The sequence below is a fragment of the Pungitius pungitius genome, chromosome 16, assembly GCF_949316345.1.
Source record: "Pungitius pungitius chromosome 16, fPunPun2.1, whole genome shotgun sequence".
NCBI classification, from domain to species: domain Eukaryota; kingdom Metazoa; phylum Chordata; class Actinopteri; order Perciformes; family Gasterosteidae; genus Pungitius; species Pungitius pungitius.
In genome coordinates, this window is record NC_084915.1 from 9,694,150 (window position 1) to 9,710,186 (window position 16,037).

The 16,037-nt window shown below is 45.6% G+C and overlaps 1 protein-coding gene across 3 annotated transcripts; it reads left to right on the top strand.

The window, feature by feature from the left end:
* The first annotated feature begins 1,330 nt into the window (after positions 1-1,330).
* Positions 1,331-15,774, top strand: fgf13b (fibroblast growth factor 13b). Of its 3 annotated transcripts, none has more exons than XM_037466744.2 (5): positions 1,331-1,522; positions 9,789-9,899; positions 11,229-11,332; positions 12,617-12,815; positions 14,890-15,774. In XM_037466744.2, the coding sequence occupies exons 1-5, from the start codon at positions 1,474-1,476 to the stop codon at positions 15,027-15,029; spliced, it is 603 nt and encodes a 200-aa protein (XP_037322641.1). In that variant the 5' UTR covers positions 1,331-1,473; the 3' UTR covers positions 15,030-15,774. The 3 variants fall into 3 exon arrangements, with proteins under 3 accessions (XP_037322641.1, XP_037322643.1, XP_037322640.1); XM_037466746.2 differs by lacking the exon at positions 1,331-1,522 and adding an exon at positions 4,261-5,809; XM_037466743.2 differs by lacking the exon at positions 1,331-1,522 and adding an exon at positions 8,403-9,236.
* Positions 15,775-16,037: the final 263 nt, after the last annotated feature.

A 16,037-nucleotide genomic window follows, 5' to 3' on the forward strand; every position in this document is an offset into this window, starting at 1 on the left:
ACTCGTGTCTTAACGTGGCTGTGTACATGTGTGCTTTTCTGAGACGAGTCATTTATCTTTGTCTCGACACTTGAAGTAACACGGCGTACAGCAATCCTTTGGTCATGCAATTCTTTTGGCTTAGTCAGCGTAAATGCAGGGATGGTGCAGTGATGAAGTCAATGACCGCTTTTTTCTCGTCTCCCTCTGTCGGATCAATGAAGGAATGTCGGGGCTCCTTCCCGGTATAATCACACAGCGATTTTACAGCCATTGTAAAACCGCCGTGTCCCCCACTCCAACGCAAGAAGCGTGTACATCTGACCTGGGACCAGCTTTCAGTATAAAGCAATTACTTTGACTGACTGTGTCAAAGAGCAAAACATGTCTATTGTAACTGAGGCTTTCTTGATAAGCTCTGGATATTTAACCACTGAGAAGAGGTATTTAATTTAAAATGTGAGTGAAAAAGTATCCAACCTGCATCTAAATGTATTGATTTCCACTTTACAGGCGGGTTGCCAACGAGGGCTGCGTAAGGAGCCTTTTATGAAGAGTGGGTTCTACTGAAGGGTACAGGAGCCGCTGTATATGTGGCACTTTTTGTTCTAATAGAGCAGCTGGTTTCAGCAGAGAACAGCTATCCTCCAGAGGGAGATGGGGGGGGGGGGGGGGGGGGGGCGGCTGTGCTTTGGGCTGATGGTTCATTTAGTAGTTGGAGTCAACAAAAAACTAAAAACAGGGACATGTTGTGCAAGAGCCATGAACTCTTGTCCAACGAGGCAACGTATACGGTGAGTCAGAGGAGGAGGAACAGAGCTCCTGGAAAGGATTGGTACTAAGTTACACTGGGGAAACAACCTTATTCAGGGAAGATAAGAGTATCCCACTTGTGCCGTGGTATAAAAAAAAGACATTTTCTCACACAAATAGATTAAGTGATCAATGCTTTGACTATACTTTGCATGGTGTTACTGCTGAGTTTGCATGTTGCTCTGCAGTAAGTAGAAGGAAAGACAAACTGTGAATATGGTGACCTTCTTTAAGATGCCCCCCCCCCCCCCCCCCCCGCCGGAACGTCAGTCTGAGTTAACAATGATAACTGTTTTTACTTGAATTAATTTTAATAGCTGTTGAGGATTTTCCATAGAAACGTTATAAAGGTATTATTATTGGCATATAATTAAAAAGACATTTGTTAAAGCTTAAGGCCCTCAACGGGAGCTTTATTGCTTAAAGAGCCCCTGTAGAACATCTGCTTTAATTGCCTTGTCTCTGTGCAAATGTGTCACACCTCTCTTTGGCTCTCAGTGTGCGCGCGCACGTTTGGTAGCGCTCCCGCCGCTGAATGGTGGCTTTATAAAGACGCGACACAGTCGGGCCGGTGAGAGTTGTGTCTGTGGGTCTGTGGGTCTGTGCGTGTGGGTGTGGGTGAGTGTGGAAACACTGAAGTTTGATTTAACTACCAGCGGTAAGACGCAGCAGCGGTCGTCCATGAGCGGAAAAACGAAAAGCAAAGAGGATAAAGACCATGCCGCCAAAGGTGAGTGATGATGAACCCGGATCACAGTCACAATCTATTCTTCTTTATTGTGAGAAAGAAATATGGAATGGTTTGGTTTTGTGATAGTGTTGACGTAAGTAAACTGGTACTTATTCCCAATTCCAAAATCCAGAATACCTACGATGGAATATCGATGATTATCGTTGAACATGTGTTTTTAAAAATATGCTCAAAAATAACCTCAACACAACCTAATAGTGTTTGAAAAAGATGCTGATGTAAGCACATTTGAAAAGCACATTTCTCTGGAAAGATCCAGTATCACAACGCATTCTGCTAAAAACAGGAGGAGGCAATAAATAAAGGTGTTTATGGGCTCAAGATGACACGTTGAATACGCAGCATATATTTGTATTATAAAATCGCTGACTTAGACTATTCCCATCTGAAGGGGTCCTGGGTTTTCAGATCTAATTTCAGCAGCACACATGTTCTTGGACTATATGCACGCACAATGCACAGCGATGGTAACCGGGAAACTATCATTGCCATGGAGACAAAAAAGGGTGTTGCCCGTGTAACTGATGATCGAGACCCACTCATTCACGAAAAGAGAAAGAATGAAGATGGAGGTAATTTGGCTTTATAGACACATTTATCAAATTGGCTATAAATAATATTCTCTGTTTCGGGCGAAAGTCCGAAAATAGTCATTTTAAATTTTTGTCTTTGCAGAGATATATAAAGATGTTTTTCCATCGTATATTGGGGAGTTTATGAACAGGTGCACAGTGTACTAAACACACTAAAAATAAAGTTTACGTCAGCAGTTGGTTTTGTTCAAACATGTAAGAAAACTTTGGCAATCAAATTACATAGATTTGCAAAACCTTGTCAATCAATCAATCCGCATCCATGTGGTTGAGCGACATTTATGAACAGTATTGTGACACTGGAAATGTACCCATCACGTGGCCAAATGCTATTATTTGATTGGTTAGTTGTTTTTTAACGACTTTTTGAATTTGGTAAAAATCCAAACAGCTCCAGATAATAAATAAATAATATCCTCAGAGATACGTTTTTGATTTGATAAAGAGGCTCTGTGAGACAGAGGGGTTAATATTTTTAACAAACATGCAAATTATTCACAATTATCCAACCACAATAAGCTCTGCAGTGCCCACTGGAGGGAGGAAAACATCAGCTGGTCCTTGTTGGTTAGTCGGAAACTTCCCCTAACAGCCACAAGGGGGCAACAACAATAAGCCAATTCCGCACTTGAAACAACATGTCGTGATATGCATTTTCTTTTGAAAGCCATCAACACCTGTCAACCTTGGCTCGTTAAATGCATACAGTCTCCTCTCAAAAAACCTCCTTTTTTAATACAAAAAAAGCTTATCCGACTTTTTGGTCCGGTTTAGGAAAAGGTTGTTAAATACAGAGTTACTTTGAGGCAACAGAACAAATGAATTATGTATAGGAAAAGATCGTTGTTTGGGTTTAAACAACTACGGGTGTGCCGTTACTGAAGTACAAACGTTATGTGACTAATAAATCAATGTTGACTTGTCATTTCACTGGGGAGCAGCAGCCCCCAGGCTGTAAAATAAGATCTTCTTTAATTGGAACAACCTCCTTTTGGACACACTGCACACACTGCGGTTCCCACCAACCGTCAGTATTTCATCCCCCTATATAGGATTACAGTTATCACTGAAAAACTAACAAGTTGTGTCAGTTAAACTTCACCCGCATTGCCATTAGAGTGTTGAATTGAACCGTACGGCAGCTGACAGTATAGCAATAAACCTTAGTAATGGTAGCCTTAACTCATCTTTGAAGGATACAAAGCAAACAGAAAAAAGCAATAAAAGCCAGCCAATGAGTGTGAAGGGTGCTTCATGCTAACCTCTGCACACCAGAATGGATTCCAATACACAGAAGGCCAATAAATTCTGGCGATATGACACTAAACGTCGTGGATCCAAATATTAGACATTCCAGTATAATGCTCCCCAAGAGAACCTCCCCACGTACCTAAACAGTCTCAATAAGACGGAGTATCACTGGTAAAGCATGTGTTTGAGGAAGCGTTGTGTTTCATGCATCACCCCCAAAGGGCTGGAATAGATTATGACTTTGAATGTAGTTTTTTAGCAACAAAACAAAAACATGCAGACTTGACATACTTCAAGTGTTTCATAGAAGAAAATATCTGAGCAATTAGGTCCCTATTCATTCTGATGAATACTTTAAAGCAGCACAATGTAAAAAAGTCCAAAGACAGCTGTTTCATGTTGCTATCCCAGAAAGTTTGTTGTGCTTCTGCCCAAAAATATCTTCATCAATGACCCACTTTGCCTCTGGTGGACTGACATGCAGCATTATATTTCACCTCGCACTGTTCTTTATTTAATTATAGTAAAGCTAAGGATTAAGTTTGAGCAGAACAAGAACTCATTAACATCCTGTTCTTCAAGAGATTAGCCTTATAAACGTGGATTAAAACTACATACGCCTGTGTGTGTGTGTGTCTGTGTGTGTGTGTGTGTGTGTGTGTGTGTGTGGGTGTGGACTCACCAATAAGCAGCTGAAGAAGATTCCCCATAGAGAAACTATTGTTAATTAACCCAATAGTGACCCAGCGACATGGCAGCAGAAGTCACTGACCCGCCTCTGACTGCGTAATGTGTGTGTGTGTGTGTGTGTGTGTGTGTGTGTGTGTGTGTGTGTGTGTGTGTGTGTGTGTGTGTGTGTGTGTGTGTAGTAAGGCTCGACGAGCACATGACTTGTATTTAACAATTTGAGTCGAGCCCAAACTGCTTCATCAGGTCAATCTTTAAATTGTTTTTAGTGACTTTTGTTTATTACGAATTCCCGGCAATGACACTGACTTCCCCAACATCCCTCGACTGTACTTTGTGTTTGGAGACCAAACTGGAGTAAGACGTGGAGCTCTTCATCAAACCTCAGTTTGTTAAAAACTGCACTCACAGCATGCTGATCTCCGCATTTAGCTCAAAGCACTGATAACGTTCTTATTGCAGCCCTTTTTCTGTGGGCTGAGTGTATGGCGCCATCTGGTGGCCGATAATGTGAATCACTGAAAGACAGCTGATACTCTCCAAAGTCTTAAGAGAAACTTCAGTGAGCTTGTTGTTAATAGACCACAGTGATTGGACACTGGCATCCTGCCCAGCCTGTTGGCTAAGGAGCCTTTGCCTAAACATTCCTTTGTGGTTTCTTATTTCAGGCCAAGGATACCAAGCTATTTTGGGAAACGTGGTGTGTTTGTTCAAAAGCTAAAAATGGCATTTGTGCTGGTTGAGACAACTCAAGAAACAAAACCACAGGCACACAGTGACCCAGCAAATCCCCCCGCTGTAAACCACAGCGTAATGATAGAAAGATCTTGGCAAACACACAATAGCTTCCTGCAGAAAAACAGATTTTGAAAAACGGAATGGAATGAATGAATGTGACTAACTATCACAAGTTTTTTTAGATTTTTTTTTCAGTTTGACTTTTTTAAGTTGCTGGGTGTTCATATTCTTCAGCAACATCCTTTGTTACTGGCCATAAAGTGCAATGACGGTGTGTAATCAGTCAGGTGTGTGTGTTTTTGTGTATTTGGGTGTGTGCAGTGAATTTATATTTTTAAAAACTCCTTGGATTTAAACTCAAATTTTTTTGTGATTAGAGCCTCAACTTGCAGTCAACACCTTTGTGTCCACCTTAGAACTTCATCATTTAATCATCTCACGTCCTCTTTGTATTTCTACACTCAATGGAGTCTTAAAACACAAACTAATCCTTATAGCTGCTCTGGTTAGGCAGTTCCCAAGTTGACACTATAGAGTTCTCTGATACTGACAGGCTTAATTAAAAATGTAAGTAACAAGAAATACACGATTCTGATAATTAGGTTTCTGGATTGGCCTGGTCAAAGTTAGCCCAGGTCTATGGCACGCGCGCACACACGCAGACACACACTTCCTCGATGGATCCTTGTATCTCGAGCGGCCCGCTGGCTGCCTCTCTCTCTTATTGTGCCAGATCAGCGCGGACCGGAGATGAATCATTGATGACCGGTTCCAACGGCTTAATGGCCTCTAATGTTCCGTAATGATCTCCCGTCAACGCCGTTGCGCGCGGCCTTAATGGACCCAATGCCGTGGAGAATGCTCTGCCTTGGACCTCGGTAATTCCTCCTCTTTTGGTCGAGTGGCGCACAACAGGAAGCCCGAAGAGGCCGTGAGCACAAGTCTCCGGAGTTCCACGGGCGCAGCATGAGTTTCCCTCTCCGCCGATCGACCTCAGGTAGGACCGGACGGTGTGAAACGACACATTTTGATCCTGCTACATCAGTACGAGCATAGCTCGTCCGCTGTGTGCAACTTTGGGAGAATGAGTTGCAAAGAGGAGAGAGGAATACTCGGAGAAAAACTGAGGTGAACGGAAGTTCCCATAGAATGCTAACTTTTGTTTATGATTTCCTATAGAAATTGTTTTTTTTCAACCTAAACGTGTTCTCAGAATAATACATGTTCGATTTTATGAAGTTATGTTTGAAGTACGATGATAGTTTTGGTAGAAACTAAAGAGGCATTTTAAACTCGGATAGAACTTGAGGTGCTCTCCGTGGTGCTGAAAGCAGCGCCGGGCGCGCCCTTCCACTCAGGCGCATGCACCCATTTACATCCGTTTATTATAAATCGCTTTATGGATGTCTTTTTGCCATTTCAAAGCATGTCAGGAGTTGAGAACCTTGAAGGCCTACTAGTGTCCTCCACGCTCTCAGTGCAGATTTTAACTCTACTTTAGGAAGGTAATAAAATGTGTCAATCGGGGCATGCTAAACAATTCAGAGATCCTGAATCAAAAGTCCCGGTTCTTAGAACAAATCCTTTCACTGTCAAAATCCATGTCAGCCTGAAGGAAAGTTCCTCTTGTTAACTCAGAATGTGTTAACATCCAGCGTCTCAAAAATGATTCAATTATTATTCCATTGATCTTCAAGGCAGACGTACGCTGGAAACACACTGTTCACTGCTGTCTTTGATGGTTGACCTTCTAAAGACCACAGCGGTTTGTTCCAAAGTTTGTATCTGAATTATTGCCGCGTGCTGCTGGGTTTCTGATCATTCGCTAACTGGACAAATGTGAAATTTCTGAATATTTTCTGTTTAGTTATCTCTGTTGAGATAAACTATTCTCAAACTCGGTTTCAGATGGGCTCAACTTTCAAATCCATTATTTTTATTTGATTGTGTAAAGCAAATGTCTATGATAATTGTATATTAGATAATTCATGGTACCTAGATATAATCCTGCAAAAAAATCAATTATTTATCTTTATTGGGTTGCAATCTTTTAAAACATTTTAATTGGTTATGGTGCTGATTTAAGGGCTAAAGCTTCAGAAACTCCTTGTATCTGGTTTGTTTGTCCTGCAGCTTGCTGCTGCAATTCTGGTCTTTGCATGCTTTTGCTTTTAGGGACACGTGGTGCGGGTTTAAAAGCAAAGAAGTCATGAATGAAAGATGAAGGCTTTGCCTTCAGTCACTTCATTAGTGGTTTGCTTTTGATGTTTTCAGGTGACGTCACAGATTGGTGATGACATCTTTTACGGCTGAAGCGTAGTCTTTCTCTCTTTCTCGTGTGTGTGTGTGTGTGTGTGTGTGTGGTGAGGGGGCGGGGGGGGAGGGGTTGTTTACGATAAACACCTAAACTATATTTATCTGTACATTCCCAAGGCTCTTACCTAACCAGAAGTCAATGAGCACATCTCCAACTCAGGCTCCACTTCGGCGACCAGGTCATGAGCGCAGCTTCCGTCCACGCTCCATGTCTTTCTCCTCCAGACAGGGATCTCAGCCATCGATTTCTCCACTGGTGAACCGCATGCATTGTCTCTGCCCACTGCTCGGGCGCCAAGTGCCACGGGTCCACCTCCGCTGAGGGTCTGTTGGCTCTTTGTCCGCCACCTGAGCTCCCACGGGACCATATTTAGGTGGGTTTGGCGTGTAGCTGCCACTGACAGCATTCTGCTGTCTCGCGGAGGCTCGCCTGCGGCCAGTCGACAACGCAGGATTGGGCTGCTGCACTTGTGGTGTGCATCTGCTCCGGTGCGAACGCAATACGTGACATCTTAAGAGAGAAGCTGTGAGCGTTACTCAAGTCCTTCTTGGGCGCTGCAGCCTTTCAGCACTAGTGAACCTCTGCACCAAAATATGAGAGCCCCTCCTTTTTTACACTTTCTCTATCTCTATCACACAGGCACTAACCAGGTCTCTCTCGACCTTCCGTTGTTGTCCCTTCACGTGCACTTCTGTTTCAGGTCATGCCACGTCATAGAGTCCTATATGTATAGTCCTATAATACTCTTATTGACTCTCTTCTTTCTCTTTTCCCAATCAATCTGTAGGCTGTGCACGAGCTCCCCCCCTCTCTCTCCCTCTCTCTCTCTCTCGCTCTCTCTCTCTCAAAGCAAACCCAATACCTCATGTTCTCCCTCCCCCTCCCTCTTTTCCAATAGTCCTCCTCCCGTTAATGCACCTGCCTGTCTGCCCTTTCCCTTTCATTTCACCGTTTATATCACTCCTCCTCCTTTATTACATCGTGCACTTCGCTCCCTCTCCACCTCTCCCCCTCCTTGGCTACCACACACACACACACACACACACACACACACACGCACGCACGCATACACAGTGTTCAGGGTAACATGTAAATATCATGCCACGTGGGGTTCGGGGCTACAGGTGTGCTACGAGAAAGAGCTGCCCAAAACGCCCCTCGTCACACGCCTCCGACCCCTCCACACAAGGACACGTACACCCCCACCCCCTCAACCCCTCTCATCCCCCCCCCCCCCTCATCCCCTCTTACCCCCCCCCTTACACTCCCCCTCCTCATTTTTCCTCCTCGGGGCGGGCAGGGCTGCAGCAGTGTTTTATGAACGGCACGGCTGCACGCATCCTGATCGCTTCCCTCCCACCAAGCCCCCGAACCGTCTTATTGAGAAACACTCCGCTCCGTATGCATCGGTGTCGCGGACGGCGTGGACGAGCGCGGCCGCAGTGATCGGTACCGACGCGACCTGGTGTCGTTCGCAGCGGTTTTTGTGAGCTGTTGATTCGGACCGGATCCCAACGCTTCTTCTCCAACGCTCTCTCGGGACAGCCGGGAGAATCACCTGGAGGGGAGGTGGTGTCCTGGTGGGGGCGGAGGGGTTAGCTGTCGGCAGTCAGACGGATTTTACAACCGTGACCCATCGTACGTGAGGCGGCGTCTGTTACCGCTCACTCACTTGTTTAACGACCGCCATGAAGCGCCCGGACGCACCGATGGAGGATTCCGGACACTTTCTTAAAATCACGAGACTGCAGCGGACGGTTCCAGATGCGAACTAAGCCGTGGGTGGTGTAGACAATCTGCCCGCACCCTACACCGCCCGCTCCACACCCACCCACCCACCCTGCCCTCCTTCCTGCCTTCGCACCCTACCCATCCCTCCCATACGGGACGCGCAGCCTTCACCGGGGGAACATGTCCCGGGCAGCGGCTATAGCGAGCTCCCTGATCCGCCAGAAGCGGCAGGCGCGGGAGCGCGAGAAGGGGAGCGCCTGCCGCGGCAGCCCGATCAACAGCAAAGGCACCAACGAAAAGCCGAGCAAGCTCAACGTGTTCTCACGTGTCAAACTGTTTGGATCGAGGAAGAAACGGAAGAGAAAGCGACCACCAGGTCTGAGAGTGAACAGCTGCACCACCTCAACCATCTTCACAAGCAGCAGCATCATCACCATCATCACCATCATCACCATTCCACCAGCACCATGCATTTCATCACCGAGGCTGGTCCTTTCGTCCCTGCATCATTCCTCACCCCGGTCTCCCCCCTGGCTGAGGTGCAGGAATGAATCCTGTTGCGTGACACCAAAAACATAAAATGTCAACAACTTTGTGTTGTCCCGCAGCAAAGTGTAGCAGCAGCAGCAGCAGCAGCAGTGTCTGTGACAGCTGATGGAGCTCGTTGAACCAGGCTCCAAATTCAAGCAGCGCTTGAGCTACTCTTGTTGTCGAGTTAGGGCTGTAAACATTTTTTCCGGGGGGCGGGGGATTCAGGTGTGCGCCACATTGTACAGGGGTCAGGGATGGACATTGGGCCCTCAAGGCCCAGCGGTTTGGAAAAGTAATCAGCTCGTCCTCCGGATACTTCACGCTTCTCTGCCATTGCTGGATTTGATCAAACAAACGACAGTGAATGCAGTAAACGTGTCTCCTCTCTTCCTCTCAGAGCCCCAGTTAAAGGGCATCGTGACCAGGCTTTCCAGTAGCCAGGGCTTCCAGCTGCAGATGCAGCCTGATGGCACCATTGATGGAACCAAGGATGAAGACAGCACTTATGGTAAATCCCACTCTGGACTTCAGACTTGTCGTACTAGATGTAGACTTTTTAGATCTTTTTTAAATTTGCTTTATTTTTCAAAAAATCAAATTGGGCTGCACCTGCACATTTTGTATTGTGGATTCATCAGCTGATAACTTCCCACTAATTGGTGCATAGTTTTGGTGATGAAATGTAAATAAAAGATATATCATTTCCCAGAGACAAGGGGAAATATTTGTTTGTCTAATCTGACCTACGGTCCCAAAACCACAAAGGTATTCAGATATGTAATGTAATGATTTACTTCAGAGAACTACATTTACCATAAATGGGAAGACCAGTGTTCAGTGCTCCAACGCTTGTCATATAAATACACGCATGCTTCAACCGCCATTAAAACATTATAACAATGTGGAGTCCAAACTTAAACCAAGTTTTCTCTTCAATATAATACATAAATAAATGCAACATGTCAAAGATTCTGAATCCAATTCAATGATACACTTAGTTCTGTGGAAATGGAAATTCGGCTCATAAAGTCACTCTGCAACATGTCAGGGGTCCATTTAATTGGGAATCTGGTGGCTGATTTTCCTCCAACCCCTGATTTTCCTTCGCCCGATTGACCCGGCTACTTGAACTCTGCCGTCGTGGTTCAGACGGTGATCGCCCTCCTCCTCGTGCCCAATCGGTGTCGCCTTTTGCTCCTCCCCCGGGCCGCCGAAGTGTTGCGTGTACGAGAGAGACGCGGCGCTCTTTTAATTCGGTGATTAGGAGGTGCATGCATCAAGTAAGCGCCCACCCACGGGAAACCAGTCGGCCGTGACCAGGGGGGGTCGATGGGTAATCCATGTAATCCAGGTTTCTGTACAAACACATTCATTATAAAGAACATCGGTTGGCTAAATGAGTGTAATTATTCCAGGCTCATCAAACCCTTCCGGCATAGTCGTCTGCTTGCGCACAAACAGAGAAAAGAACAACAAATAAACAAAAGCCGGGTTGTGACGCAACTTCTTTTTTGATACAAAATGTACAATACGATTATTTAATCTGTACTCGTTTTGTATCAGCTGTTCAGTTGAGATTCCTGGAAATACATTTAAGTAAGATCAGACAATCTGTGTTTTAATTCACTGACATGCATTAAGGTGTCATTCTGTGGCCTTGGTGCTTCACTGACCTTGCCGAAGAGCTTCCCTGTGGCAAAAGGCAGGTGTTGTCAGACCAGATGCTTCCATATTGATGAGGGTTTTGCCCCAGTTTTCCCCTGTGTTTGCTTTTCATTGCTCCTTTGTTTTCTCTGTGTGTGTGTGTGTGTGTGTGTGTTAATGTTTGCATTCGTAGGGGTGTTCAACCTGATCCCGGTCGGACTTCGTGTGGTGGCCATTCAGGGCGTCCAGACCAAACTCTATCTGGCAATGAACAACGAAGGCTTTCTCTACACCTCTGTAGGTCCCCTCGAGACGTACTCGCTCATCATCATCATCATCATCATTATCATCATCATCGTCATCATCGTCGTCATCATAAACTCACTCATGGAATGTCTTCTTAGGGTCAGGTTGAGTAATGAATCAGCAGTTCACGTGATCCCATTGGTACTTTAACCACAGTATTGCCGTGTGAGTTCAAACGTTAGAATCCAGTGTGAGAATCGGCCTACTGATATCGGGGCTTCACAGGATTTACTCCAGTTCATCCTCTGGCCTCCGTTTTGTTCATCTCCCTGGAGCCACTACTTGACAGGACGATTACTTTTTGTACAGTTACTGAGATTTGTTTTCATCCCTTTCTGAGTCAGATTCCCACACACACACACACACACACACACACACACACACACACACACACACACACACACACACACACACACACACACACACACACACACACACACACATCCCCGGCGTTTCTCAGGCGGGTCAGGAGGGGGTGTCGGTTGCAGTGCAGTGCACTTAGTGCCTCGCTTTAGCTTTTGAGCGGGGATGGCGGGTGGTGTGGAAGGAATAACCAAAAAACAAATCGACAACACACTCTCGGCAATCTAGACAGGCGCGCAAGATCAGGAGATGCAGACTAACAAAGAGGAAAGAGGAAAAACAGCACACGCCTCAAAGTAGTAACAGCCATGCTGCTACGCCCGGGCAGGCACGTACACCACCACCAAGTCCAGTCCGGAGGGTTGGCAACACTCACATCCCTTGCTTCACCTTCTCACGTGACGTTAAATACAACATCTATTTATACATGCGTCTATTTGCTCTGAATCGATTTCACAAGTTCATAGAACCACACAGCTGGATAAAAATGAATTAAAAGATTTAATCCTCGCATCCCCCCCCCCCCGGCAACCTGGGACCCATATTGCTCTCAGTGGGCTGGTTGGTATTCAAGGGAGTAGCCGGTTGCCATGGAAATGCAGGAATAAGGAAATGCAAATGTCAGCTGCCCTGAGTTGGCGCAGTTGTTCCTCGGAGAGTGTATCGCCCGGCTGAGACACCGATTGGAATAGCGCCCCCCCCCCTGCTGGATGAGGGCACGGGTGGGGGTTGGGGTTGGGGTTAGGGTTGTTATGGGGTTGGGGTTAGGGTTGTTATGGGGACACACGGTCCAACGACGGACCATTTGTTAGTGCAGTTGCCGTTACAAACTCATTCCGTCTGTGCCTCGGCTCCCTCCATGTCTACTCCGTCACCTTATTGGTTCTAATAGCTCACACCCTTTCCCCTCAGGAACATTTTACCCCCGAGTGTAAGTTCAAGGAGTCGGTGTTTGAGAACTACTACGTCACCTACTCCTCCATGCTGTACCGGCAGCAGGCCTCGGGTCGGGCCTGGTACCTGGGCCTCAACAAGGAGGGTGGAATCATGAAGGGAAACCACGTCAAGAAGAACAAGGCCGCCGCACATTTCATACCGAAACCACTGAAAGGTAAAGGGAAGCACAACCTGCACAGCAACGACTTTAACTGGAGTAGACTTTTATTCTGCATACGTGTATGTATTTCTAGATTTAAAACAACTTTTCAAGCAGCACGTAACTTGGTTTCAATTTAAATTCTCCATAGCATTAAGGAGATTTGGATGTCAGAAAGCTGTCACATCTGATGAGGGATTTTTGTAATGATGCAGAAAGAATTATTTTAAGTATTTTATTAATCAGACTGGTAATTTGATACCGGTCTAAACGTATGTGAAAACATGGTGTACAAATAGTAAATATTTTGTTCTAATACTGTATTTTCATGACAGAATAAGCAGTAACCAGACATGACGAAAACCTCCTTCGGGGACTTTGCCACGTGGCCTGTAAAAGTTAATGACATTACGATGGCACATGTAGCACTTTGCCGTCTGGCTTCCTTGAGGAAATCGTACTTTCTTGATTGTTGATGTTGTGGGTCTGCACCCTCCTGATCGAATGCACTTATTGTAAGTAGATCCGGATAAAAGCGTCAGCTAAATGACAAAACAAATGTCAAGTGACAATGATGAAGTACGACGACGAAGATAAAGTTGCAGTATTTAAGCAGTGAGCCTCACAAACTAAACACAGATGAATGGATTTCCACCACCACAAAAATTCAACGGCAAGAGTGAAGCAAATAAAATATTCCATGCGACCGATAACAAAACTCCAGACTTGGATTGATTGATCCAAAGTAAATCAGCTTGCTGGAAACGGAATCCTTGAAAGTGAGCTGTGATCTGACGCATCCAAGTGCATAAAAAACACAGGTTGTGTCCCGCCCCCACAGCCGAGTGACAGAAGCAAACCTTTCTGACTTTAACTCCAACCGTCATCGGCCTCGAGTGTGACTTTATCTATCGATAGATGTAGATATGTAGGTACAGTAAAAAGCTGTGTCAAACGATTTTAGAAATAGGGCATAAGAACAAAATAAAGATATACGTTTGTATTTAAAAAGTCTACTTTCAGGACCGTCGTTTTTAGGGAACACGTTCTGTTAAAAATCAGACAGCAGACAGACAAAGATGGCGTTCACCTGCTGAGCCCAGTGGAGCGTGCAGGGCGCAGGGGGCTCGCTTTTTTTGTAGGCCAACTTTGACGTTGACATCGCCATGGTTCCCGTCGCTAAAAAGCAATTGCCATTGATGAAAAGCTAAATGCGATATTTAAAACAGCCATGGTCACCTGACTTCATCTCAGAGCACCAAGCTAAAGGAGGACTTGTCTCCATGTGAGGAGGATTCAGTTTCAGTTACCAAGTCCTTTCCTTTTTTTTAAGACAGGTAAAACATTCTGGGTCTTTTGCTAAGATATTCCATGTTTTGTCATGGAAACAAACCTTACATTTGCCCAAGCTTGTGACAACCCACAGATCTTGTTTCAGGCACGTAACCGAACACCCACTCAAAAAAACATCTTCAGTGGATGGATGGCGCCTGGAGTGGGAAAATGCAAACTCATTTCCAGGATTTAAAACTCATTGGTGCAGCACTGTTGTTGATGGCTAAAGAGCCCGATATTTCCCTCAGAGATAAGTGGAGAGTGAACAAAGCTAAAAGGAGAGTGGAAATTGGATACAAACACGACTCCTAATGAATGCTAATGTTGCGCTGCACCTGCTGGGTGTGCAAATAGAACAAGTGTTTTTTTTTTTTTAACAGGCTTGCGATACATATTTTATTAATGCATTATATTTAGATTTTACTGTCTCCATGAGGGAAACCTATATTGCAGTTTAAGGGAGCCAAATCAAATAATGACAAGAAATATGGTTTACGATTGTTTAAGATCATCACGGCACATTTTTATTCCAGCCTTGCGTTGCAGGAATTCCCCTTTTGGCAGTTCAGTCAGAATTTATTGTGAAACCAGAATCAATTAGAGCTTCACTTGTCTCCGTGGGTATTTTTCCGGGGACCTAAACGTACCCGACCACCTGAACGAGGCCCGCATACCACAATGGGAGTGATCCGTGTGGGCCCACCACTTCGATGCCAGCGTAATGAATGATTCCGGTCTTCTCTGTGTCTTGCAGTGGCCATGTACAGGGAGCCGTCCCTCCATGACCTGACAGAACTCTCACGCTCAGGCAGCGGCACGCCGACCAAGAGCCGCAGCGCTTCGGCCCTACTTAACGGCGGAGGGAAGTCGCCCAGCAAAAACGACCTTTCCTAGCCCCTCACACACACACACACAGACACACACACACACACACACACACACACACACACACACAGATCTCAGGCCGTCATGCTCACACACCTGGCTGGGGAGAGGTAGGAGGAGGCGAGGACAAAACAACCGAGGACAGGAATGTGTTCTTCCACTTAACGGAGCCCTCTATGACTGACTGTGATGTAAATAAAAGGACAATCACTCTGCAGAGGGACGGGACCTGTGGATCTCTGCCCTTGACTCCTCCTCCTGCTGCTGTATCATAACCAGAGAGAACAAGGGAGGGAGATGTAATAAGACGAAAGGCAATGGAGCGAGAGAGAGAGAGCGAGTCGGTCGGTCACATAGTCACATAAACAGACTGTTACAGAGAACCAAAGAGTCCAAGTGTTAACCACGTCACTGCAGTGGAGAAAAAGGGGAAAAGTGGCGAGAAAGTTAGACGGACAAAGGAAGGAATGGCGTCTATATCTATTCTACCATATGCTATGTTTACACCGAGCTAATGGGGTTAAGTCATATTTTTAAAATGACGATCGTATTCCCTCTACTCTTATGAGGACTTGGCGTTTGTCTGCATGCAGGTGCACCCGTGCGTTTGTGAGTGGTTCAAGTGCACGCCGTGCTTGCAGTAGGAGTGTGATATGTGTGTGTGTGTGGGCAAGCGAGTGTATGTATGTGTGTGCGTGTGTGGGCAAGCGTGTGTGTGTGAGTGTACGTCTGTGCGCACGCATGTATCCGGGGAAGAGGGGGGGGGGGGGGGGTGGGATTCTACCTTTTTAAGACCTGTCGTATATTAGACAAACCTCCGAGGGCTTTAGCAGGTAAAAAAATGAATTAGATTTACTATATAATATATGCTTCCATGCTTACTTCTGTTTGTTGTTGTTGTCGTCCCTGGCGGTTTGTTTATTGTTGCATGGAAGCTTGTGGACCTCTGCTCAGTAGCAGCATGCCAAAGGTCCGTTTTTCTTTTCTTTTTCCGGTCTTCTTGACCTAAAGTGAAAA

Bases quoted from the DNA above. Each gene is read 5' to 3' on its own strand.
- fgf13b (XM_037466743.2), top strand. From the start codon at position 9,041: ATGTCCCGGGCAGCGGCTATAGCGAGCTCCCTGATCCGCCAGAAGCGG. The intron at 9,237-9,788 runs GTCTGAGAGTGA...TCTTCCTCTCAG, and splicing joins GAAGAGAAAGCGACCACCAG to AGCCCCAGTTAAAGGGCATC. The intron at 9,900-11,228 runs GTAAATCCCACT...TTGCATTCGTAG, and splicing joins GGATGAAGACAGCACTTATG to GGGTGTTCAACCTGATCCCG.